This window comes from Pholis gunnellus (assembly GCF_910591455.1).
Source record: "Pholis gunnellus genome assembly, chromosome: 4".
Lineage (NCBI taxonomy): Eukaryota > Metazoa > Chordata > Actinopteri > Perciformes > Pholidae > Pholis > Pholis gunnellus.
The window spans coordinates 5,267,175-5,291,647 of NC_136530.1; the positions used below are offsets into that span (position 1 = coordinate 5,267,175).

At 41.3% G+C, this 24,473-nt stretch overlaps 4 protein-coding genes across 4 annotated transcripts; 3 read left to right on the forward strand and 1 right to left on the reverse strand.

The window, feature by feature from the left end:
• Positions 1–1,622: 1,622 nt before the first annotated feature.
• Positions 1,623–3,740, forward strand: LOC306694793 (serine protease 57-like). Its single transcript, XM_079157807.1, has 5 exons — positions 1,623–1,730; positions 1,834–1,987; positions 2,444–2,573; positions 2,716–2,970; positions 3,188–3,740. Exons 1-5 carry the CDS (start codon positions 1,688–1,690, stop codon positions 3,338–3,340), a joined length of 735 nt encoding a protein of 244 aa, XP_079013933.1. The 5' UTR covers positions 1,623–1,687; the 3' UTR covers positions 3,341–3,740.
• Positions 3,741–5,196: 1,456 nt separating this feature from the next.
• On the forward strand, positions 5,197–9,495 carry LOC306695037 (spindlin-1-like). The gene is made up of 5 exons (XM_079158148.1): positions 5,197–5,338; positions 6,083–6,124; positions 6,372–6,619; positions 6,706–6,939; positions 8,004–9,495. The coding sequence occupies exons 2-5, from the start codon at positions 6,105–6,107 to the stop codon at positions 8,207–8,209; spliced, it is 708 nt and encodes a 235-aa protein (XP_079014274.1). The 5' UTR covers positions 5,197–5,338; positions 6,083–6,104; the 3' UTR covers positions 8,210–9,495.
• A 289-nt stretch (positions 9,496–9,784) lies between these two features.
• Positions 9,785–12,236, reverse strand: micos13 (mitochondrial contact site and cristae organizing system subunit 13). The gene is made up of 4 exons (XM_079158149.1): positions 12,083–12,236; positions 11,615–11,771; positions 10,920–10,977; positions 9,785–10,649 (listed from the first exon to the last, which is right to left on the reverse strand). The coding sequence occupies exons 1-4, from the start codon at positions 12,109–12,111 to the stop codon at positions 10,552–10,554; spliced, it is 342 nt and encodes a 113-aa protein (XP_079014275.1). The 5' UTR covers positions 12,112–12,236; the 3' UTR covers positions 9,785–10,551.
• A 768-nt stretch (positions 12,237–13,004) lies between these two features.
• Positions 13,005–18,042, forward strand: hsd11b1la (hydroxysteroid (11-beta) dehydrogenase 1-like a). Its single transcript, XM_079157755.1, has 6 exons — positions 13,005–13,216; positions 15,553–15,683; positions 15,874–16,077; positions 16,158–16,251; positions 16,701–16,866; positions 17,015–18,042. The coding sequence occupies exons 1-6, from the start codon at positions 13,132–13,134 to the stop codon at positions 17,196–17,198; spliced, it is 864 nt and encodes a 287-aa protein (XP_079013881.1). The 5' UTR covers positions 13,005–13,131; the 3' UTR covers positions 17,199–18,042.
• Positions 18,043–24,473: the final 6,431 nt, after the last annotated feature.

The window sequence follows — 24,473 nt, forward strand, 5'->3', positions numbered from 1 at the left end:
GTGATTGAATGAAAACAACCCATCACTAGCCTGACCCCCAACGCGCTTCATTCAAACCCGTTCAAGCAGCGATGAATCCGGACAATTGTCTCGAAGCTGTCGTATAAGACACTACATACATTCTTGCCAAAAACCGTGGACAGACACATAGATGCACGCTTATTCAGTCATGGACGTACATGCAAGCGCCCGCGCACACACACAGACACATGCAACCAATCTCATGATCATGCTGGCAGGAACAAAAATAACGTGTGAATCAACTGAAAAAGAAAGAGCTATGTCAACCATTATACAATCATAACCTCATTATTTAATTTACTATATAGCTGTCTCCTTAGTATAAGGCTTTGTAACCTGAGCTGAAGGGCCTGTTATAAAGCAGCAATGAGCTGCAAGATATGAATGCAGCAGAATCGGTGTACTAATGAAATGGTTGAGAATCAATGCAGAATAAAAACAGTCCTACAGTTCAGTACACCTTCACCTACAATATGATGGAGGACAGATTTGCATTTTGTTCATTAAGGCAAAAGGAAATAGTACCAGTAATATTATTAAAATGTTTATTTATTTATCCTATCCAGGAGGCACTTCAGCTGAAAAAAAGGGCAAAGGTCAGCTGTGCATGACTGGAGATACTGCAGCTCTAGCCTGCAGTATCTCCAGTCCATAAGATCGATTTGCACGGCATTTAACTCGAAGACATGTTGGAGTCTGGTGTCAGTGTGAACATGGAAACTGTGGTTACTGCGGTTCAGCTACTTTGTCACACTTTACAAAGAAATGTTTGTTGAGCAGACCCACACAAACGAGCCTCAGTGCTCCGTCTGTTATTTAACTGTTAAATTTATGAAAATAAAGTTGACCAAATATGGCCATTCCAAAATTAATCTCAATTTTAAATGCTGTATTATTTAGCTTTCTGTGGTGACGGTCTCCATCAAGAGATATAAAATTATATTCAAGTCAATAAAACAAATGCAAAGGTTCTTTCTCCAGTGATCAGTTGAGCTCAACAAGTACTTAATACTCAACACTTAATAGAGTTTTACCTGTGAATACAAAATTGATGCACCCAATCCCAAACAGCTGAGAGCCTCAGTTGCCTGGTAGAGCAGCTGTTTGGTAGAGCAGCTGTTTGGTAGAGCAGCTGTTTGCAGTAGCCTACGTTGCATTGCGCAAAACCACAATCTTTCTTAAGAACTCCTTTTTTTAACACTCAACGTGATGCAACAGGATGAAAAGAGGAAAGCGAAATAACTCATCACACTTTGCAAGATTTAAATCTAAGCAGTATCATTTAGGAATAAACCACAACTTTGCAAGAATCCGCCACATACACACACACATATGGCCCTTTTTGCCCCTTTGTGGACTTTAACTACCATTTAGCCCTAAATGTTTACCTTTGCTAAATAAGTAGTAGGATTTTTTGGGAGACACAAATGGTAGTTCGAACACTCAGACTGCCAGTGTGGCGGTTATGTCTCTATCGCCACCGGTTTGTTGCATCAATTATGAAGCCCTGGTTTGGAAATCTAAAAACCACATCTTTTGTAATCCCACCAACGACTTCAGGGCATGTTAGCAAACACACTGAAGCAACAAAGACCACAGGATAAGCAAGATATTTTCTCCTTTAAAAAAAGACAAGACCGTGAGTAGCAGGTGTGGACCAGAGACCATGTCAACCAGATTCGTGCTACTGCTGCTCTTCGTCCTAAATGGTAAGCTCTCTATACATAGCAAAGACATATACATCTGCATTTACTACAAACCTGAAAAACAACCTGGATAAACAAACAATGCATGATGATTTTTGTGTTTCAGGAGCCGATGGCTCTCACATCGTTGGAGGCAGAGATGCTGCCCCGCAATCGCGCCCCTACATGGCCTCGCTGCAAATCCGAGGTCGCCACAACTGTGGGGGAGCCCTGGTGAGAGAGGACTTCGTGCTCACAGCAGCACATTGCCAGATACCCATGTAAGATTTTTTTTTTAAAAGACCAATATGTTTTTGTATCGCTGTTTCATTTCAACATCAATTCAGTATGAAAATCCACTTGCAGGGACTTTTTAAGTTTGCCAGACGTAAGCAATCCATCGTATTTAACATCACATTTGTTTTTATTTCTTTGTCAAACTGAAGCTAAAGTATCAAGCAGGAGTCATTTTGAAACCGTCAGGGATGCACTCTTTGACAAATGTTCACTTTCAAGTCTCTGCAATTGTTGCACTGTACTTAAAAATCAGTGGAAAGCAGTGATTTGTAGATCTAAAAATGTATCTTTAAACTTAAATCATGCTTTGAGAGTGCTCAGTATGATTTCTCTAAACAGACAGAGAGGCCAATGTGGAAAATGATTTCTGTTAAGGAGAGATTATTACCAGCCTTAAGAGTATATCTAATGTCCCGTCGTCATTAAATTGTGATCTCTAGACCTTACACAGTTGTACTTGGAGCTGGTTCCCTGACCGCTAATGAGCCTACAAAGCAGGAGTTCAGTGCAGTCAGATCCATTCCACATCCCAACTATGATGGACATGCAAATGACATCATGCTCCTAAAGGTGAGGACAGTTTAAATTGTTGTTGTTTATTATTACATAAACATAATTTTGCAATGTAGAAAGAATATAGTGTTTTCTTGCTTGCACAAAAAGCACACATGATGATGTTGAGATGACATTTTTTCTACCGTTAATGTCTCAGCTCAACAGTAGAGCCCGACTGACTGAAGCAGTGCAGCTGATCCCTCCGAAACTGGGCCGGCTGAATGCATCCAGTCAGTGCATCACAGCCGGCTGGGGAGACGTAGGGGATAACGGCACCTTACCAGAAAGGCTTCAGGAAGTCAACGTGACCGCCCTGTCACAGCAGACATGTCGCAGGAGATGGCGAGGTGTTCCGATCACCAGGACTATGGTTTGTGGCATAGGGGCCCGCCTCTTTCAAGGCTTCTGCTCGGTAAGAGATTGCACCGGCAAGACATCAATCGAGCAATCAAACTAACCTTTGAAGGAGTTGTGTGTAAAGAATGAGAGATACTAAACATCTTCTCCTGTGAAGATCGGAGATTATGTGCAGTAAGCAACTAATATTGAGCACAGGTAATAAAAAAAAGAGGCTATTTCAAACAAAGCACACCTTCTGTTAAGTGTCTTGTATTTTCTTTCTGTTAAAGGGGGATTCAGGTGGTCCGTTGGTGTGTGATGGAGCTGCAGCTGGCGTCGTCTCCTTCTCTGGACGCCAATGCGGAAACCCCAGGACCCCTGATGTCTACACACGCATATCGTCCTTCAGGGAATGGATTTCAGACGTGTTGAAAAACAATTAAGATTATTAGATTGAATGGCAATATGTCAGCATGCTTGATTGGGATTTACTTTTCAAGATAAAGGCTCTTTTTAATATAGACACACGTGATGTTGTGTTTTGTTGCTGTGGTGAATAAAATGAGGAAATACATTGTTACTTCTTGCAAAAAAAACAACAACATGCAAACACATTTCTGTGAGTTGAATGTAATATAAAAATGGCAATGGAAAAGCTAGTTAAATTGAAAAAATGTGACATACCACCATAGAAACCACGAATTCTGTATTTGCAATTTTGGAGAAAATTGTATTTTATGGGTCAAGTTTTGTTCATGTTTGGATATTTGGTTGGTAGGTCATTCTTGCAGCACAAATGTAACTGTCATATTTAATAAATAATAAAAGTGGTTTGACAGCAGAGCAGGCGTGGCATTCAGTTGAACTACAAGTCCAGCCTGAGTGAGGTCTATTTAGTTTGCAGTGATATGCGCATTTACAGCCTGTAACTTAACTGAAATCGGAATTTGCAACTTTAATAACTGTAATAATGTAATTAACAACGTGGCATCATTTGTATGGCTGCCTTCTTAAAGTCCATTAAGCCATGGAAATATCGACAAGATAAGTGCTCAACAAAGTTTTGCTTAACTTACATACATGCAGGTTACTCACGGTTTGTTGTCCAGTAGATGAAGCGGATGAATGAAGGTTATAATAACGTGTACGTATGTATGAGTGTGTTAAACTACGCGACAACAACAAAAGTAAAGCACATGCCGCGGCAACTCAAAGCAAAGAAAGACGGTAACTTTCGCTGTGTCAAATGAATAATTAACTCATTTAAAACACGTTGAAACACTACTTCGGCTGTCGGCGTCCTGAGGCTGCACAGCTGGTACTAAAATACAATGACGTCATCGGCGGGTGCCACTTTATTACCAATGCGCCAGGTTCATACCAACCACAGCCTGGCAGCATACCAGGAAATTGTACTCATCCTTTTTGGCTGCTACAATAATGACGATATAGGCTCAGGTGGTGCATTGAGGTTGTGCAGAGAGGATCGTATTTCAGGACATTAAAAATACATTGTTTTCTGTAAGATTCCATTTGGGACAAAGTATGAATACCTTGCTGTAAAACATCTGTGAAGGCAGGAGACCAGATGTTCTCAATCAGTTGCACATACTCACTAACCCTTAACTGCTTCCCGAGTGGTGAATGTGACTAGCTGTATGATGCCCATGATATGCATTCAGATCATATTTCAAGATCATCACCGCTGCTGCCTTCTGGTGCTACCATTTGCATCTGTCCTTACAGGTTTGAATCATGCAAATAGTTTGTGCAGCCGAATGTTTAAGGTTGAAGACCAAAGTAATTCACGTAGATGAGCGGTGGGTTTAATTTTATTTAAGATATGTAATTGTATGCAATGTGTATCCAGCATTGTAGTGTTGTGTTTTTTAGAACAAAAGATGCAAAATGTTGTCATGGGCAGTTCATGTTACTGAAAGAGTGAAGGCGGAAACATAATCGTAATAACTTTACATTAATGCTGACACCTATCTCACGCAGTCTGCCCCTTTAAGTCAAATTCTAGGAAACTCTGGCGTCACAGAAAATCCCGGCCTCACTTCGCCTGTTGTGGTCGGTTGGGTTGTGTACGTTTTCATGTCAATCATACGCACTATTGCCGTAATTACGCTATTTCCGAAAACACCCGAACGCAGCATGCAGTACCATCGGCAACACCTGTGTAACTTCGGTCGTTAAAAACTCCAGAATCACTGTCACCCAAAAAACTCAAACTCCCAGTGTTCATTGCGCGCGTGTTCACGTCCGTCTCCGCGGTCGTGGTAGCCGAGGGCTCGACGGGAACTATAGTCTCCTCTCCGCATCTCCCATTTTCCACAGGTTTCGCGAGATTTACACAGGCGGGTTTGGTGTGTGTGTGTGTGTGGCAGCATTTCTCTGCCAGGCGAGCCGAACAATACTGACATGAAATCTGCGTAAAGGTAACGAAGACATGTTCCGAGGCTGTTAACACACTGCTGTCCCCGGTGTTTGTTACCTGTCGTCAGCGGGGCGGGGGGGGTGGGGTGGGGGCACCGAAGAGCGGGTGTAGCTCTAAGCTAGCCGCCTCCACTGATCTCACAGTAACATCTGCATTGAAGCTAGGACAGACGAGTGGTATTGATAACCTACAGTGTGAGGTGTAGGTGTGTTGGATTCAGTCCAGCACAGGTGATACACGGCATGACTTAACGCGTGGTTTATCGGACTCGCCTCATCATATTTTACATGTGTGTAGCTAATATATAAGTTGTTTCCACTAAAAAATGCACCGGGCTAACGTTACATACTGTCATTTGTCAGATACAGAGAAATGGCTGATATATGCTCTTGAAGTTGTGTCAGCCATAATTATTATTTTTTCTTCAATGGCTTTTTTAAAAACTGAGGCTGTGCAACGAATATGACAAACGTACACAGTCTCGCCTCAGCAGACTGTGCATTACAAACAGTGACCTCCATGGCTGTGTAGTTAAAGTAAATAACCAGGAAGTTGTTGCAACATGCTAATCTATTGGCTGCTGGAGTTGTCAGTCTCGGGTCTCTTCCAGACAAGGCCAGCCTCTCAGCTGAAGCAGAGGCCTTCCTCATGCTGTGCAGTACAACAGTACATGTGAAGTTTGGCAGCTGTCTCGCTCACTCACTCACATAATACCTGAACCTTGCCCTGTCTTTCTCTTAATCAGTGACCTTTGACTTTCTGGAGGCATGTCCAAGAAAAGGGGCAGGTATGTAGAAAACAAAGCTACTGTGTATGTCAATCACGTGGTTATTGAATAGAATGTAATAGTAACTATAATGTCACAAACAGCGACATGTCAAAGTGATTAATTCAGGTACACAGTACTGTAAATACCCAATATCCTACATATATATATTTACTTCTGGGATGAATGAAAAATATTCACACTGCATATAATGTAAGTTTTTGATGGTGGCAGCCGCTGACCTGCATATTCCTATTCGTATTACCAGAAAGCGGAGTAGCGGGGAGCTGAGTGACACGTTGACCCCGGATCCCAACAGCATTCTGGGAGTCCGCATTCAGCACAACTGGCGCGAGAAGGGGAACCAGAGCAAATGGAAGGGAACGGTGCTCGACAGGCTCAGCGTGAACCCGTCTCTCTTCATGGTGAAGTACGACGGCTTCGACTGCGTCTACGGCATCGAGCTGTTCAAGGACGAGAGGGTGTCGAGTCTGCAGGTCCTGTCGGAGAAAGTTGGTGAGTTTAGTAAGGCCGCTTAAGCAGTCGCATTATGAGTCGCCATTGTTTCTCACTTTCATATTGCATGTCTTGTGTCTCCGTAGTAAACAACAAGATTAAGATACCTCCGGGGGCGGAGGAGCTGGTGGGCAAAGCTGTGGAGCATCTGTTTGAAAAGGAGGATGGAGAGAAGAACGAGTGGCGAGGCATGGTCCTCTCCAGAGCGCCCATCATGACCAACTGGTATTATATCACTTATGAAAAGGACCCCGTACTTTATATGTACCAGCTGTGGGACGACTACGCTGACGGAGACCTCAGGATTCTGCCTGAAGCAGGTACTGGTGATTTGTGTGTGAGACAAAGACAGATTCATGACTGATAAAGCTTTATTGAATATTTTTTTGTTGCCCTGAAGCTTTAAAGAGGACCTCAAGATCTGCCATGTGACATTTGAAAATTATTTTTCGTTAAATCTTTTTTTGACATGGAGACCATGTGAGTTCTCCAGCAGTCATGGTTTGTCATTGAAGTCTGTATTTATCACTAATCTACGTCAGAGGGTTCGACTCCCAAGTAGCAAACAGGAAAAATGGCATATTTACAAAGTGAGCACTTCTTCTTGCGGCCTTAGACACAGATACTCTTGATATCACGCTGTCAAGAGAAAAGGTGGAAAGTGAGTGCTTGGAGTTAAAACAAAGGAAGTGTTTTCTTGGGGAAATTAGATATTTATGGTCAAGATGTCGAAGAAGGAAAGCCAAGACATCACAGAGGTAATGGCTATGTTTGAACATCCACAAACTGCTGCATCTAATTTGAGGATATTCTATTGACTTTGGCGCATGTAACACCGTAACACCTAATCAAGTTTTAATTCAGAGAGTGAGACTTCTTCATGAAAGATACTACGGCCTGTAAAATCTCGTATATTAATATTTCAGTCTGTTAAAGCTTTGTGTCCACGATCAGTTTCAGTTAACAGATTACAAGCTTGGCTAACTCATACAAATATATATATATATATATATATATATATATATACATACATACAGGATTCTTACACTTTATTATGGAGAATTTTTTTTTTATTTCTAGGTCTGTAAATTTATTGACGTAATGTTGATATTGAGCAAATTGGATTTGAGAAAAAAAACGAGAGCACGGAAGCACATTTTTGTGATGGAGTAATGATGAGTTGGACCATTTAAAGAATAACACAGAACCTTTTGCTTTTTAATACTTTTGATGCACGTTTCTGCTCGGAAACCAAACGGGACATTATTGAATACCCACTTTTGAGATACTCGTTAGTAGGCGGTGTTTGGCGAGGTTACGCGCAGGAACGTTTCGATCTAACTCTTGACTTAAACGTGACTCGTTTTCATGTTTCACTCCACAGAAAACAAACACCTGTTGCCCGCCGACAGGAAGCCAGGAGAAGAGACGGAGAGTCTGGTGGGGAAACAGGTGGAGTATGTTACTGACAAGGGCGTGAAGAGAACAGGCCTGGTCATCTACCAGGTCCCAGCCAAGCCCTCCGTCTACTACATCAAATACGATGATGACTTTCATATCCATGTCTATGACCTGGTGAAAACCACCTAGAGATGGTGGACTCTCTCCAGCCTCCCTCCATCTGCTTCTGTTCCACACGTCGTTCCGATCAGTTTTTCCCAAAACCATGTCAGGGTTGAATAGTTATTATGCTTTATTGTTCGGAAGAGAGAGAGAGAAAAAAAAAAAGAACGTGCAATCTGTTTTTTCATATGCACAGCAGAACTGTAGCACCGCTATGCTTGGCTATATTTCGAGGAGATTGGATTGTTTTATTGTTGCTGTTCTACTTTATACTGTTATGTTTTGGACAGTCCAAGATTGCACTGCCCAACAGCTGCAAAGTGCAGTTGTTACTGCATTTGTATTGCTGTCGTTGAGATACTCTGATTTGTCCTTTTTAAAGTATTATCTTAATTAAAGTATGTCTCAAAAAGCTGCTCAAAATACTCTTTTGAGACTTTTCTTTGGATCATCTAACTCGCCAGTAAGCATGATATACACATTATATCTCGATGCCTTCCACTGAGGCGTCTATTGAATGGGCTGATACATTTTTTTTTGTATTGTATTTATGTAACCATATTATCACATTTAGTGTTAGTACTGGAAGGAAGGAATGAAAGGATTGCAAAATCACCTTAGTGGGGCCCTTATATTTACAAAAGCCTTTTAGCTGAATTACGCTCATGTGGAAATATAGTCCTGCACCGTTGCACCATATTCAGCATCGTATCGGATATTTTGCACTGGTGATGAAGACGCAGTTTGCTAAATTCTCATTTAAATTTGATCCCACACAAATCATAAAAGTGCCTTCCGGCTTGTCATCTTTGCAATATTGTACATATCGCATCTCTACCTGCGCTCTTACTGAGTCATTGCTCTTACTGAGTCATTGCTCTTACTGAGTCATTGCGTATGAAGGCTGCTATTCGGTTTTCATTCAGAAGTGGCGACACTGACAGCTTGAGGAAAGTTTTGCGACCATCTAGTTTATTTCAGTGCTGTGTTTTACTCTTAATGCCGTATGAAAATGTACTTTAAATATTACACACATCTTCATTGGTTGTATATGCTCACTGTTGAACTTGTGGGGAGCACTTTATTGTATAAAGTTTACATGTTTAGGTTATGGTACGCTATATAGTTTCCCCCAAAACGCTTTTTCCTTAAGAGCAAATGTGGCAAAATAAATGCTTTCACGCATGATGAAAAAAAAAAAAAAGTGTTGCAATACATTTAGATGACAGTATTTAATATGTACAACTTGTGTAAAATGCCTTGTAATGTTGCCTGTTGTGATTACTCTCATTTATATGAATATCTCATCAAAACCACCAGCTTTTAGTGAAAGGGTCGTTTATTTACATAAGATATAAACTGAATATTTACCCGGTATAATCAACGGACAAACCAGTTTGTTGACAGCAACTAACTAGCTCTGGTTCTAGTCTTTATAACTTTGTCTTGCAAACATGACATCTACGATTGCCATATTGGTTTCCTCTCAACTTTGTCACTAGCGGCTGAATTGGTTTTTGCCCTCTCGGTCTTCTCCAAGTCGCTCAGTGTGTTCCTCAGTGAGCCGGTCGGTCAGTAGGTATGCTCCTACTGTATCATCTCAACAGTGAAAACTTTTATTTTGACAGTGGAGAAGTGACAACGTGTGACAGAAGCGGTACGGTTTGTTAAACCCACATAAAAATGAAAAAAAAAAATAAGAAAAGAGGTTTACACTGTACATCACTGCTGTGTGGTGTTTGTGTCGTTACAAATGACTGTGCACAGTCTTCTTCATGCATTAGATCACTTCCTGCTCTGAAGTTGTAGCAGCATCAACAGGCAATTTGTGTCATTGTTAATCTGCCATGAGTAATAAAGAGTTTTGCACATTTGCTTGGTCTTGTTCTTTGAACACGCCGCCTAGATTTAACGTTCAGTTTCCACCTCAACAAATCAAACTGAAGACAGGACGTGTTTCAAGATGGATGTATTATTTAGTCACAAATGGTGAAACTGCATATATACGACAGACATTCTCTTCAGAACATTATTTGGGTAGTTGGAGAACAAAAGGGGGAAAGAACTACTGTATATTAGACATTACTGAGCTAAATTAAATATGGTGGTTTACACAAAATGAACGTTTTTAAAAATAAATGTAGCTTCCTAGCATTATGTACAATACAATGCCAATATCCTTTAGAGAACCCCAGTACCCTTTAAGAGACTGCCTTCCATGCAGCTGACTTCTTTTTGTCTGTTTTCTTTCATGTTGGGCTGTTTCTTCTTTCTTGGGAGGGACAACAACGTCTGAAGAAGTAACGTCATTATTTAAGTGCAAAACTGAAAACGATTGATAAATGTCAGGCTGTCCGGAGAGTTCCTGTTCACTTGGTGAGGTCTTTCAGGTACTGCAAACCCTGATTTGTGTATTTGGTTGCGTTTGTTGGAGCCTCCGAAAGAGATGAAATAGACTGCCGCACCCCTGAAATAAAAGAAAAGAAATCAATGGTTTGGGTTTGAGGCATTGAAAACACATTTAGGTTGTTAACCAATTTAAAAATAATCATCTCGGAGTCACATTAGTGATGCTGAAATTAATTACTGCCCCGATGAAATGTCAACAAGACCACAGCATCTGACAAGTAAGGTGCATAACCACAATTTAAAATCCGGGCTCAAAACACAAACTCATGACATTACCAAATGAGTGACCTTTCTCTGAAAAGAAACAAGCTTTTCATTCAGCTCTTACCAGAGTTCCACGCCTGAACCGGGGAGAATTCAACCTTAGGTATGGTTGGAAGCTGAGTCTGCGGAGAGGAAGGGGGCTCTTTAGTTTGAAACAGTGCTTTGTAGCTGTTAAATACAGACGCATTTGAAAAACCAGTACAGGGAGATATATTGGAAGTGAAATGTGAAAGATATAAGTGGCAATGACGATGGAGGGCAGACAGTTTGGTGCATTACTGAAAAGTGGGCATATTAGCCCAGAATAACACGGGAATAGAAATATGAAACATTATGAAATATAATTGGAATATTCTGTAGAAAGAATACACTGACACTTAGTTACCGACTACTAACAGTTAGTGTCAAAAGTCAAATGCAATTTTACTGAAAAGCGTGTTCTTTTTAGTCTACCAAAGATTAAAAATGTATCTTTGTGTCCAGATTACAACGGCTTTACTGCCTCTTCATTCAGAAATAAACAGGCCAGTTCCTTTATTTTGATACATTACTGTCATTGTTGCGTTTAAAACTGATTTGTATTAAAGGTGTCTTATAACTCCATGAGGGATGGGCCATGAGATGGGAGGACACGCATACATCCATTATTTCATCTATTGTGTGATTCATTAAAACCTTTGTATACGACACTGGCTTGTTTGCCTACTGCAGGGTCATTTCGGGGGGAAAGATGCATATGCAGCTTATCTGTAGCATTACCTCCAGTCCAAAGTACTTCATCCACTCCTCTATGGCGGGGGGTATTGCAGCCTTGGCCTTCTTTAGGGCTTCTGAGCCCTGATCACTGCTTCCCAACAGACCAGAGTCACAGGCGATGTACAGAGCTCCTCCTGCAATGGTCACCTTGGTGGCCAGTCTGAAAATCAAAGAACAAATGCATTCAGGCTCCAACACCAGATAACCCTCCTCTGTATCCAGTTATAAACATGTCAACTGATAGACAACACGCGTATGTAATGATTTCACTAGTTAGTTATTGAGTCAACTAGTTATGCAACCAGTAAACACAGTGTTTCAAGAGGACAGTTGGAAAGCTCTCTGGGAAACTGAGAGCAACGTTAAAAGGTATCGTCAGTTAGCTAACATGCTAATAGTGCAGCTAGCACCTAGCTAACTACAGCAGCAATGACTTCAGGGAAATTACGGGTGGAATGAAAATATACTAACTTCACTACGGGCAAGATCCTTGCCGCCATGGTCCACAGCGGTTTAGTTTCCTTTTAACGTAACGTTACTGTTGTTCCAGGTACGCCAACAATACGCTCGGGTGAAGGCTATCTGGATAGCTCAGGCTATTACTGAAGGACAACCCTGCTTGATCGCTGCGCACGCAGGTTGTGTCAATAAAGGGTTGTGTCAATAAAGTTTTACTTTTCAAAAGCTAACGCTAACGTTATTTAAGAGCCGCAGATTCGTCTCCTCTTATTTGCATCTATAGGGATTACAGTCTATGGATTAAAATCACAATTTTGGCAATTTACAGCCAAAGGAAAGAGAAGGGGGGTTTTTTTGTTTTGGTTTTTTAAACAAACAAATATAATGGAGCTATTTCTGTCTGAGAAGCAGGTCAGCCAGATGTATAGGGACAGATCAAATATGGTAGTGTTGAGAACTCATTTTTCTAATCTTATGTTTGTTGTACTTTACTTTTTCTGTTTTAGTAGATTAAAAAAAAAACTATATTTACTTTACAGGTATTCTATTTTGCACTGGTGTCTACTTCTTATACACGTAATATTACTCTATTCTACTGTTCAGATATTTGTTATTGTATTGTTTTTTTGTTGTAATCTCTGGCCCAATAATTTCCTCTGGGATTAACAACGTTGATATCTTATTTTATCCTATCTTTAAGGTCCAATACTACAGCGGAAGCAAAGAAAAGAATAGTTCACCAACAACAGAATACTTGTTTATTGAAATTCTAATTATGCACTTTAGATAACAGGAAAGCCTCCAATTAATTTATATGAGCAGTCAGTCAAGTAGCCAGCTCTGGCTGCCGCCCACACCCAGTCGAAAGTATGGCCCGATTCGAGCTCAAACAACACACCCACTTTACGCACGCCAAGAGAAATGCACAGGGGAGATAACATGAATGGCACTTTAGTGTCCTCACATTCCCAGCGCGAGGCAGCTGTGGAAAGTGGAAAGGTGGTGTAGTTGTTGCTGACACTTGGTGCTTAAAAAAAAGAAACTACCAACAAGTTCACAAAATGGGAACTTTCACGAAAGTCTTACTAGCTTCTGCGTGTTTCGCTTTCCTGGCTATCAAGTGGACTACGCCCCGCTTTGATGCAGGTAAGAGAGACGCAAGATCATGTGGACTTATCTAAAGATAAACTTATCTTTAATGTTACACGTAGGTTGTAAAGACCGTATCGGTTATCAGGTGTATCAGGTATCAAGGACTTGATTATTGTTCTGCACGGCTGATGCCGTTATGCGCTGAAGTATTTAAATCACTTCCAGTGTCGACATTAGTTATTTTCACCAATGGTAATAAAGGATCGATTTTCTCAAACATTTCTTTGAATGACCACTGAAGAATGGAATTCATGAATGTTGAATTTTCCCCGCAAATCTCTACAGAAATGCATTTTTATAGAACACAAATATGAGGGAACGGTCTCTGTATTGACAGTGGAGATACGCTGTCATAAGGGGTTTGTTCTGAACAGTATTCTGTTGAAAGTTTTCCGCAAACCTCTTTGGGCAATATTTTTTGTGAGAGTTCAAATGAGGGATATTGCAGCAAATTAGGTTTATGATATACTGTGCAGTGGCAGATTACATGTTCACTATCTGTAATCTGCAAGGTCTCAGAGCCACAGAAGGCGAAGGCATGCAGTAGGCTACATCCTGACCAACAGGTCGTACAGGTTATCACATGACACTGGACACAGACAACCATTCACACCTGCGGACAATTTAGAGTCAACTTACCTAACCTGCATGTCGTTAGCGAGGCAAAGCCCACACACAATGTTCAAACCAGCAGGTTCGAATCCGTAGCCCTCTGATTATGAGGCACACCACCATATCAGACCTTAGAGAACATTAACTGGCCAATTTAGCAGAATTGCTATGGGCTTCTTTTTTCAAAGACGTTATCTAAATTGTGTTTTGACTGCTGATCTGCTCAGCCCCCCCCCCCCCCCCCCCCCCCCCCTTTTTCCAGAACCATTTGGTAACATCTCTCTAATGCAACATTAATGCGTCTATTTAATGGAAAAATCATCCACTACACAATACATTTTGTGTTTTTAATGTTTAATTCCCCTCCAACATCTCGTTATTGTTGAACATGAAAGTATTCTGTGGACGACTGGAATCCACATGCTGCCGAAAAGACTTGAATCGGTTGTGTGTAGCTCAAGGTTATCGGATAAGCAGCCATTAAGACATTTATAAAATATGACATCAGTCGATTTTACAACATTATGATGATCATATCATATCTAATCAGTGGATCAATACTGTATTGATAAAGTTGGAATGTTGCCATGAGCGCGATGTGTACTGCCTTATCACGTATAGGCTCCACGTTGCAGGGCGGAGCACATAACGGGACCGCGCAGCCTCAACTTCACGCTGCAAGTCATGAATGTGGACCGTGCAAACTCATCATGTAACAGCGATGGGATGCTCGCTGTTCTGCATCGCTCAAAATGCCTGCGTATAACGAGGAGGAAAGTTTAAAGCTCCCCTGGGGGGAGTTTAGGAAAGGAAGCACAAACTGAGCGAGTAATTGGTGATAATCTGACACGCTTTCCGCTTGTGACCTAAAGGAGAACGCAGCACTTATCCCTGCTGTGAGGAAAGCAGTGTACAGTCCAGTGTCCGCAAGCCATAGAATTACATATAGCTTGAGTCAATGGAGAAGTAGTGTGTTTTCAACAATTGCGACTTTATATAAAACTAACTACCACGGCTGATACAAGTTAGTACACAGCACAGGTACGTTGTAGAGTCAGCTGTATGCATCCACAGACAATAGGCTACACAGGTGCATTATCCTGGAAGTTCAAGAAACTCTTCTCTTCCTAAAGTTAAAAGTGCTGTATTAGGTTAATAGATAAACAATGGACTATTTTACTGTACAGAGAAGGGTCAGACGGTTGTGGCTACATCTCTTAGCTCAGTGTCAGAGTCCAATGAACATTGGGTCAAAAGTGTTTTAAAGCCCTGTCAAGTGAAACGGCCGGTCTTGGACTTTGAACACGTTTGTTGCTGCCGTTTACATTTATCCTGATGCAACACAGGACACACCTAGCATAAACAGACCTGGAATACAACTGCACATGTTGTGCAACCCTTGTGTTGCAGAATGTCAATAAAGGATCCTTTTAATCCTTTTAATGTTCTTGTGCTGAAGGATTCTAGATAGAATGGGGGTCGTGGGTCAGATAACAGTTCAATGTCATCAAAGCACTTTTAAAACTATCATTTTTTTTTTTTTTTAAATGACCACGTACAAATGGATATTTACTAAGTTTATATCCCACACCAGTTGGCACAAATACCTCCCAGGCAATATACCTGCAACAGTGGCGCTCAAAATTAAATGTTTATTAATTTCAATCAACGCAATTGTGGTCACAGCACACATATCTTTTGTTTCATTTTTCTCTCAGAATCTCTCAGAGGTGCGAGGGTATTGGTGACCGGGGCCAGTACGGGTATTGGTGAACAAATGGCATATCACTATGCCCGCTTTGGGGCCCAAGTAGTAATTACAGCGAGGAGGGAGAAGGTGTTACAGAAGGTTAGTGAACTTAACATTGTCAAAAATGAAGCTCAAACCACTACATCTATCAACCACTAGTTCTGTGTCCATCATATATAAGACATAGTCTGGACAGACAACATCTTGATTGTTTATATGTTAATAACACTTTCTTTATACTCTTTTCTGCAACTGCACTGGATCCCTTCTGTCTCATCACTGCTTATAGGTGGCAGAGAAATGCCTGAGTTTGGGAGCCCAGAAAGCTCTCTACATAGCGGCAGACATGGCCAGCGAGTCAGACCCCGACAAAGCTGTAGATTTTGCTCTGGAAAAGCTCGGAGGGTTGGATTACCTGGTTCTCAACCACATCGGCCCGAGCCCCTTCAGCATGTGGGAGGGAGATGTGGAGCACACCAGGTGGCTGATGAAGGTAACGCGGCGTTCTGATGGTCTATCTGCAACATAAAACGAGGGGACGGCACTGACCTTTGTGTGTGTGCTTTCCAAAAGGTCAACTTCTTCAGCTATATTCAGATGGCGTGGAGAGCCTTGGCTTCCCTTGAGCAAAGTAAAGGCGCGCTGGTGGTTGTTTCATCGCTTTTAGGTAAGTTTATCATATTTATACACGTTGATTATATAGTTTTCACCCAGTAATAACAAACATTGTGGAATTTGGGCCTCGTTATTTTTATATTATCGTTATATTAATAATATTATAAACCTGCTTTGTATAGCACTTTTTCATATAAAACATTATATAAACAAATTCACCACAACATCCATATAGGAGCTGTTCTGCAGCTGTTCAAATTTTCATTTTTTTCTCAGGAGTTAAAGGAGTTAGATGAGTTTATAAGTATACCACAGCACATCCACAAGGAAAGTGTGTCCTTACTTACAAACATTTTGGAAAAAATTCAGATACTGATGAATCCGATAAAAGTTCCTAATTATACACAAGTTTAAACCTGTGAATGTCATAAATGAAGCCAAAAGAAAGCCACAATAGATTTTTATGTTTTTACATCCAACTAATATATTGATGCTTTACAGGTAAAATGCCCAGTCCCTTCGTGGCACCGTATACCTCAACAAAATTTGCCTTGAATGGTTTCTTCGGGGCCCTTTACCATGAGCTGGCTATGAAGAAAAGCAATGTGTCCATCTCTATATGTACACTGGGGCTCATCGACACTCAATCAGCTATGGATAAAGTCAGGTGAGTCAAGTCCGAATGCAAAGTGTCTCACAGCTACATCAGAGTGGTCACTGATACTTGTATATTGCAATGCTGCAACATATTTGGCATCATGTTAACAACTGCTTTCCACAGTAGTTAAATGGCAGTGCTTTTCTGTATCCTGTAGGGGAGTCACAAATGTACCAGCCTACCCCGCCACAGATGCAGCCTTGAATATCATCATTACAGGAGCCACGAGACAGCCGGAGCTCTTCTACCCCTGGTTCACCCAGATTGTGATTCTGAGTAAAGACTGGTTCCCTTCCTTCACAGACTATTTCATCCAGAACTCCTACAACTACATCCCATGAAAAACATTCATTCTGTAATTGATGTATTCCGCTACCCAAATTTAGCCTTGAAATTCTAGCACACACAGACTTTTTGCCCCAATCTTTAATCTTTTCAGATGGAAAACTTGGACACTACACGCAAAAACATTGTTTTTTTTCATGCACTAGTCAATTTATGATATTTTGCTGCCATGACATGTCTGATTTCAGACTGGTGGAAAGAAATCACCCAAAATACACATTTAGGTTTATATTTTACTACTTTGTCTATTTGCATCTGTGGATTTGTCCTAAATCACTAAAGTTAGCATTAGACAATGCCTCATTTATATATTTATACACAGAACTACTTGAAATAAAAAAAATGTCTTAATGTGAGTAATCAACTGGAGGAGTTTCATTGTGATACCTACAGGTAACGTTTTTTTACCAGTAGGTAATCACCTTTTCTCAAAGTGATAATTTTTCTCAGACTCTGTGCCAGAAATCTCCACATCAAAAACACCAGAACATCAAACATTCCAGTTTCATTCTCTCTATATTCTGAATGTCTTCACAGAGAAGTTTGATCATATATCATTCATCGCCTGATTTATACAACTTTTTACTCCTGAAAGCATGGAGAGAATGGCGAGTGATACAAAGACGTATCCAGTAATAAATGTTGATTCTAATATGTCAACAAAATGAAACTATTTTCAAACCTGGCTCCTTGCAATATGTATGCAAATATCAACATGTATGCAAAGTAGAACATATTTAATAAGATATTGTCTCCTTAAACACTCGGCTACCAGGACACCTGATAAGTGATTTTTTTTTTTAATTCATACAAAAACATTCAGCCATACAGACTTATAAGAATCCTATAAGAGTACTTTGATTGTCCACATGAGGGCAGTAGTGCCAAAGTAGTGAAATCACATGACGTCGTCCTTCTACAGTGAATTCCTTTCTCTGTTCAAAAAAAAAAAATCCTTAATAGCAGACTATCATGCATTTGATGGCGTTGTGGTAAACTGGTTTGAAATTATTCTTTATATTTGTCCTGGTATTCACAGATTGAGTCCTCTGATTTTTGGTTGTTGTTTTTTTTAAACCTCCATCACCATATCAATCCTCCCCCTGATCCTTTTCCTGTATTCACTGTTCTCCACCCCTGGATTCCTCTCCGTCTCCATTCTTCTCTCTCACTCAGTTCCCTCTTTTCCAAAGTTGGCCACAGTGGGCGTCGCAGACTTCCTACAGAGCAGGACTTTCTCTTTGTGTCTTTGTTCATCATCCCCCCAAAAGCACCGCAGGCTTCCTGTGAAGCTGTTGGCTCAATCCATCCTGGTGGTCTTTTCTTCATTGTAATACACCCCAGAGGTTGTACCCTGCTGATAAAGTGGTTTTTTCGACTGCATACCCAGAGTGAGTTGTCATTGTCGAATGGCTCGCCAAAAAATTATAGTGCGATTTGAAAAGTTGAGAAACAAAACAAAGTGCACTTTCTCCTGGATGCGTATAGATGACACTCCTAGAGCAAGTGGCCGTGAATCTTTAATCTGAAAGTTTGCACAGTGTTCTCGCACTTTGCTTTGTGGTCGTTTCTATTGATATGACTGATGGGGGAACAGCATTGGAATACATGTTGTCTTTGTCTTTATCTTGACACTCTCGGTGATATGAGAGGATTGTGGAGATGGTCTATTCTCCCTTCAGATGCCGTGGAAATAATAAAACTCCTTTTGTCTCTTTCTCTGTCACACACACACAAATATGGTGGGGCCTCCCGGGGAGGAGAGCCGGCGTGGCCCTGGGAGAACAGCCAGAAACACCTGCAACAGATTAGTGTTTCTAATGGCAGGTAATAAATCCTCTCGCCCTTCTCTAGCATCTCCATCTCCACCAAGAATGGATCTCAAAGGCTGAGGAGCATCCACCCAAAAAAACCTCACAAAATATAGCATGAGACACTGACACCTCGGTGCATCCACGGCCGTCTTCATTCTGTCGCCCTCTGTTACTATCAACTGCTGCAGATGAAACTACACTTATGTAATGTCTATGCTATGGTTCAGCGTCGTGGAGGTTTTCCCCAGGGTTTTACACTTGGCTCCATATCAAGATCAAACATTTTCATCATGGCTGCAAACAGCCAAGGCCGAGACCAAAGCTGAGGCCGGCTGCTTCACTGACTGCACATAAAACCTGAAAGGTGGCAGAATGATTGGCCAGTTGGACTCTTACTTACAGAGGTTCTGTAATGGAGGTTGAATTCTGCTTTAATGCCCGTGACACAGCGTATTATTTAATCTCCACGTCGGCCGATAAAGAAAGACAATCTGTATGTGTGCGACAGTAGTAAGCTCAAACGACATGTAAAAAAAGTCTATAACCCTCTTCCAGAGCACACAGTATGTCCTCGCTTTTTTATTTGCACACGACGTTTGCTGATGCAGCAGAAATTTCACGTTGCAGACCATAAATAGTCACCTATCCATGGCAATAGTACAGTGCGCCCCCACCATCAAGCACCAATTCCAATTTATGATTCTTTCTTGTGCTGCTCCTTTGAGCACAAAGGACACTGGTCCACAAATCTCCGCCCAGCTTCATCCATCAGTTACTTTGAGCGCTGCAGAAAGAGCGGCCTTGATGTACACACACATGCGTCGTGTCATGCATGCCGGCTGGCCTGTGTGTATTACGTGTGTGTGCGTGTGACATTTATCATCCACTGGCTTGGGAGCGGGCGACCAACTGCTGAGAATAAGTGGAAGTGGGAGAGTAAACCATGAGGTGAGGTTAATACACTGATGTATTATTAGGAGACAGCTCTCCTTGAAAAAAAAAAAAAAAAAGATTAAAAGGAGCATTTGGATTTACGTACTGAAAGAAACTTCACACAGCAAAATATATATATATGTAAGTAAAATCTTTTACTATGTTTGTTGTACAAATGAAACAAATTAGATATAGCATGTTAATTAGTGAGCTTTTGAGGTACTTTCTGTTTGCAGATTCTGTTACCTCTGAATACAGGCAGGCTAGCTGTTTCCCCCTGTTCCCAGTCTTTGTGCTAAGCTAAGCTAAGCTACTGCAGTTTCCAGCTACGTATTTAAATGACGTATATGAATGAGAGTGGTATCAATCTTCTCATCTAACTCTCTGCAACAAAGTGAAGAAGCATATTTCCCTTTCAATGCTTTTACAATATAAAGTTGATCAGTTTGGATATGTGACTTATTTTGAAGCTGCAGCATAGTAGAGAAGAACATACTTTAGTAACTTGTAACATAATGTTGCTAAATAAAGCAAATATGTATTGTTTCATACAAGTAGGCTCGTCTTTGTAGGCGAGACTTGTAGGCTACTAATATTAAAATGGCATAAATATTTAGCATATTGCCCGTGGTGTAAATTATATTTAAAATCTAATTTCCTATCCATTGGCTCTTCTTATTGAAAGCAGCCATTGATCTGCATTGTTGTGTGACCCGATTAATTTTCAAAAGAATGTTAACCTTCCTGAATACTGAGCTTGTGTATGACCGCTGAAAAGTTTTCACAAAACATAGAGCTATGATAACAAAAGGAGAGAGTGAGCGAGAGAGACAGAGGGGGGGGGGGTGAGATGAAAACCTATGAAAGGGAGCGTCAGTGTGAATAAAAACTGTGGGTGTGAGAGGTGGCTGAGGTGGCCCTGTGACCCCTGACCTCCTCCCCCCAGGTCCTTTCAGAGCAGCACAATGGTTGACACCTGTGTCCTTTCAGTGCTGGCACTATTATTATTTACATCAGTCAGTGGGAGAGCGAGGCAAAGACAGAAAGAGGCCAGAGGTGCTGTGAAGCACCAGCCTCATGCCAACAGCACCCCCCCCTGCCCCTCTCTCTTTCAAAGGCAGGTGCCCTCCTCTCTCCCTCTCTCTCTCTCTCTCTCCTCTCTCTCTCTCAATCTCGTCCTCTTTAATTATTTCAGATAACTCCAAACATTTCGGCGGAAGGAGAGGATCCACAAAGAGGACAGCCGGGGTGTTTTTACATCCTGTACCTAATTGTTTGACTGTGCTTCTGCTCCTCTGAATCACCATTAAGAAAAGAGGGCATCAGTTTAATTCATAGGGGAGGGGGGGGGGGGGGGGGGGGTACAATTTAATGCACATGTCCGTCAGCAGAAGTGCACTTTTAACTTCCAAAAAAAAACAGTTTCAGTGTAATGATGTTCGCAGGACAGTCCTTTTGTTCTGCTCTTGTCATGTACCCCTCTCTTGCTGATCAGGCTGGTGGGGAGAGTCACAGGGAGCATGGGTGGCAGGCTGGGGGTTACATGAATTCTTTTTTTTTTTTCATTGGGGGCGAGAAAGCCCAATTAACAAAGGATAAGAAGTGAACCGTAAATACCCTCAACAAGGCCCAACAAACCTACAAGAACAAGAGCTCTCTCTCTCTCTCTCTCTCTCTCTCTCTCTGTCTGTCCCTCCCTCCCTCACCCCCCTCTGCTGACCACTCCTCCCTCCCTCCCTCCCCCCTCTTGCTAACTCACTCTCTCTTCCACTTCCCTCACAAAAGGAAGGCTCAGAGCTTACAAAGTGCCAATTAACACTGAATGTTTGCCCCTCGCACCTCCCTCTCTGAACTGCTGACAGCTCTGGTGTTTGGGTTAATACCAAAGGCCTGCAAAGAATTATAATTCTCCTCCTTGCCCCATCCCCCTTCTCTCCCTCTCCTATCCTTTTATTTTGTCTCCAATGGGGTGGTTTTACAGTTCAATGCACAGTCAAAGGGTGATATAAAATGACTTTCCAAAGAATTTCATTTGGGGAGAAGAGGGGCTGTGTTGCATTGGGGCAGCCAGGGGCAGGACCAGGGATGGGTGGGTGGGGGCAGAGAAAGAGAGACAGCCATAAATTAAAGACAGTGAAAAGATTTTAAATCAAAAAATATTTCTATCATGTGTTGATCCTTCTTTTGTTTCCTTTTTTACATGCAAAAGAAACATTTTAGTTCACTTAAATCCCTGTCACCAAAGAAGACATTACTATGTGTTCTCCCTTTAAGCTTTGTTTGCCATTTCTCCCTCTATCATCAGTGCATTGTATGCAAAAACATGACCCCAGTTTACACACACATGTATCCACACACACACACACACACTTTCTTACCCATTGGAACTGTAGGTCCCACTTGAGATGAAGATAGCAGCGTGGGCCATTTATCACTGGCAAGGCTGATGGCTGGGCTATGCTTGTATTTCTCCCTTGTGAACTCCAATAAATCAGCCCTCTGAATAAAAGAGCGGCCAATGAGGAGAGGTGAGAGGGTTAAACTCTGGGAGAAACAGAGACCACTTGGCTCTTTAAGGGAGCTTCTGCCGGCACTCAATTCCCTGCCCAACCTGGCTCTGCCTCTGCAATTTATGACCTCTTGGGACCAGGTTTCTCCGCTCTTTCTTTACTTCGGGGTGAGATGCCCGGTTGAAATTGGTTATTCGTAGGGAAGGAGCCAAACTTGAATTGGATCCTGCTAGATCACAATATAGTTTGAAAAACAACACGTTAAATAACTTGCACGTAAAGGGAAACCGGGCCGATTTTACACATCACAATTATTTACAGGTCTTGGGGAGTACTACTGTATATGTGGAAAAAAAGTTTAATGTGGCCTTTTGCGGCCCCAGAGGGAGCTGTGTGAAATCTGATAAAGCGCCTCAAGTGATGTCACTGGAGTCAGCGTCGGTTGGGGCTGAAGACTAAAAAATCTGTTGGTGTAGAATTAGAAAGAAATTAGTTTTCAAGACCTCTGCAGCCGGCTCTTAATCTCTGCTGGAGGCTAGCGGCTAATCTCCGGCTCAAACGTTGGAAGTCAAGTTGCATTTTGGGTAACATAGCCGCCAGGTTTTGACAAGGAAGAAGAATGCATGGAATAAAAAGATGATTTCTCTGGTTCTGCTGCATCACTTTGATCCTTTTTTAAACACTGTCCAATCAGAAGTGCTATAAAATGAGATACATATGTGTAACCCCTTGGCTTTAGATGAAAGAATTACTTCACGGGTTGTTGTTACTTTAGTTTTATTGTTGACCACATTTGCTTCTGGTCATTTTAACACAGTGCCTAAGCGACTGTGTTCTTTGTTTGTCAATGTGTGGCCATTTTAACAGCAAAATTACAAAATAAGGCAGTGGGCAATGACTACAGACAGAAAAAAAAAAGAAAAAAACCTGTAGAAAACAAATTGAACAACCATAATGTATGATTATCAAGCGCACTTACATTCCAACAGGTTTCGCCAAACCCACGTGGAACTCGATACACTGTATTCTACCTCCAAACAGAGTTAAAATGAATGTAACCTGCACCACTTCTCTGGTAGCAAAGTACAACAGCACAATGTTCACGCTAACATTAGCCTACCATGCAATTGAGACCACAGTGGACAACGACTGGTGCCCAAAATTCCAGGACATGAATTAAAGTAACGCTAGTCTCTAAATCAAACCATACCGTTAAAATATCCACAGATAACGTCCTTTACGTGTTTGTACAACAATATTTTACAAGATATGTGTGTATTTACCAACCACTAATACTCCTACTCCTACTTTACAGGACGGAGTCACAGTGTCCACTCTGTAAATCACCAGATTGTTCGCACGTAAAACAGAAAGAAAGACCATGATGCATTTGGTGTTGTAACAATAACATTAGCAGCTTGCGACCACAGTCTGCATTAGCATGTTAGCAAAATTACATCTGAATAGATTTATCGCCCGATTACATATGTAGGTTATTATATGAATACGGTATATAGCACAGTAGTCTTTCTATGTAAACGTACACCTACTTTTAGTGTAAAATCAACTGTTTCTAACTTTTGAAACAAGACATAACACATTCCTCCTCTTACAAACAAAAAAGTTGTCTTTATAAGCAATAACATTAATAATTGTTCTATTTAACACACTGAGTGGTTTTACTGCGACAGCATCTCTTTGTCTGGTATGACTGTCAGCTTATAGTGGCTAATGTTAGCAAACTTAAGGAAGATAGCAATATAAGTTTTAGCATTAAGTATCACTAGTATTCACAGTAGCAGCAACTGTTTAGCAAAAATGACATAGCTTTGCTGTAATTTGTACCCTACTTTATTATTTTCCAGACGATGAACAAGAGCTTTAAAGTGAAATCCTTCCTGTTAGGATGTCATTTGTTGGGGCTACAAACGAGGGTGAGTAGCACTGGTGGTGTGGAACCAAGCCAGACTGGCTTGATTCACATTAAAGCTGAGCAGAGAGTTGACATGACCTG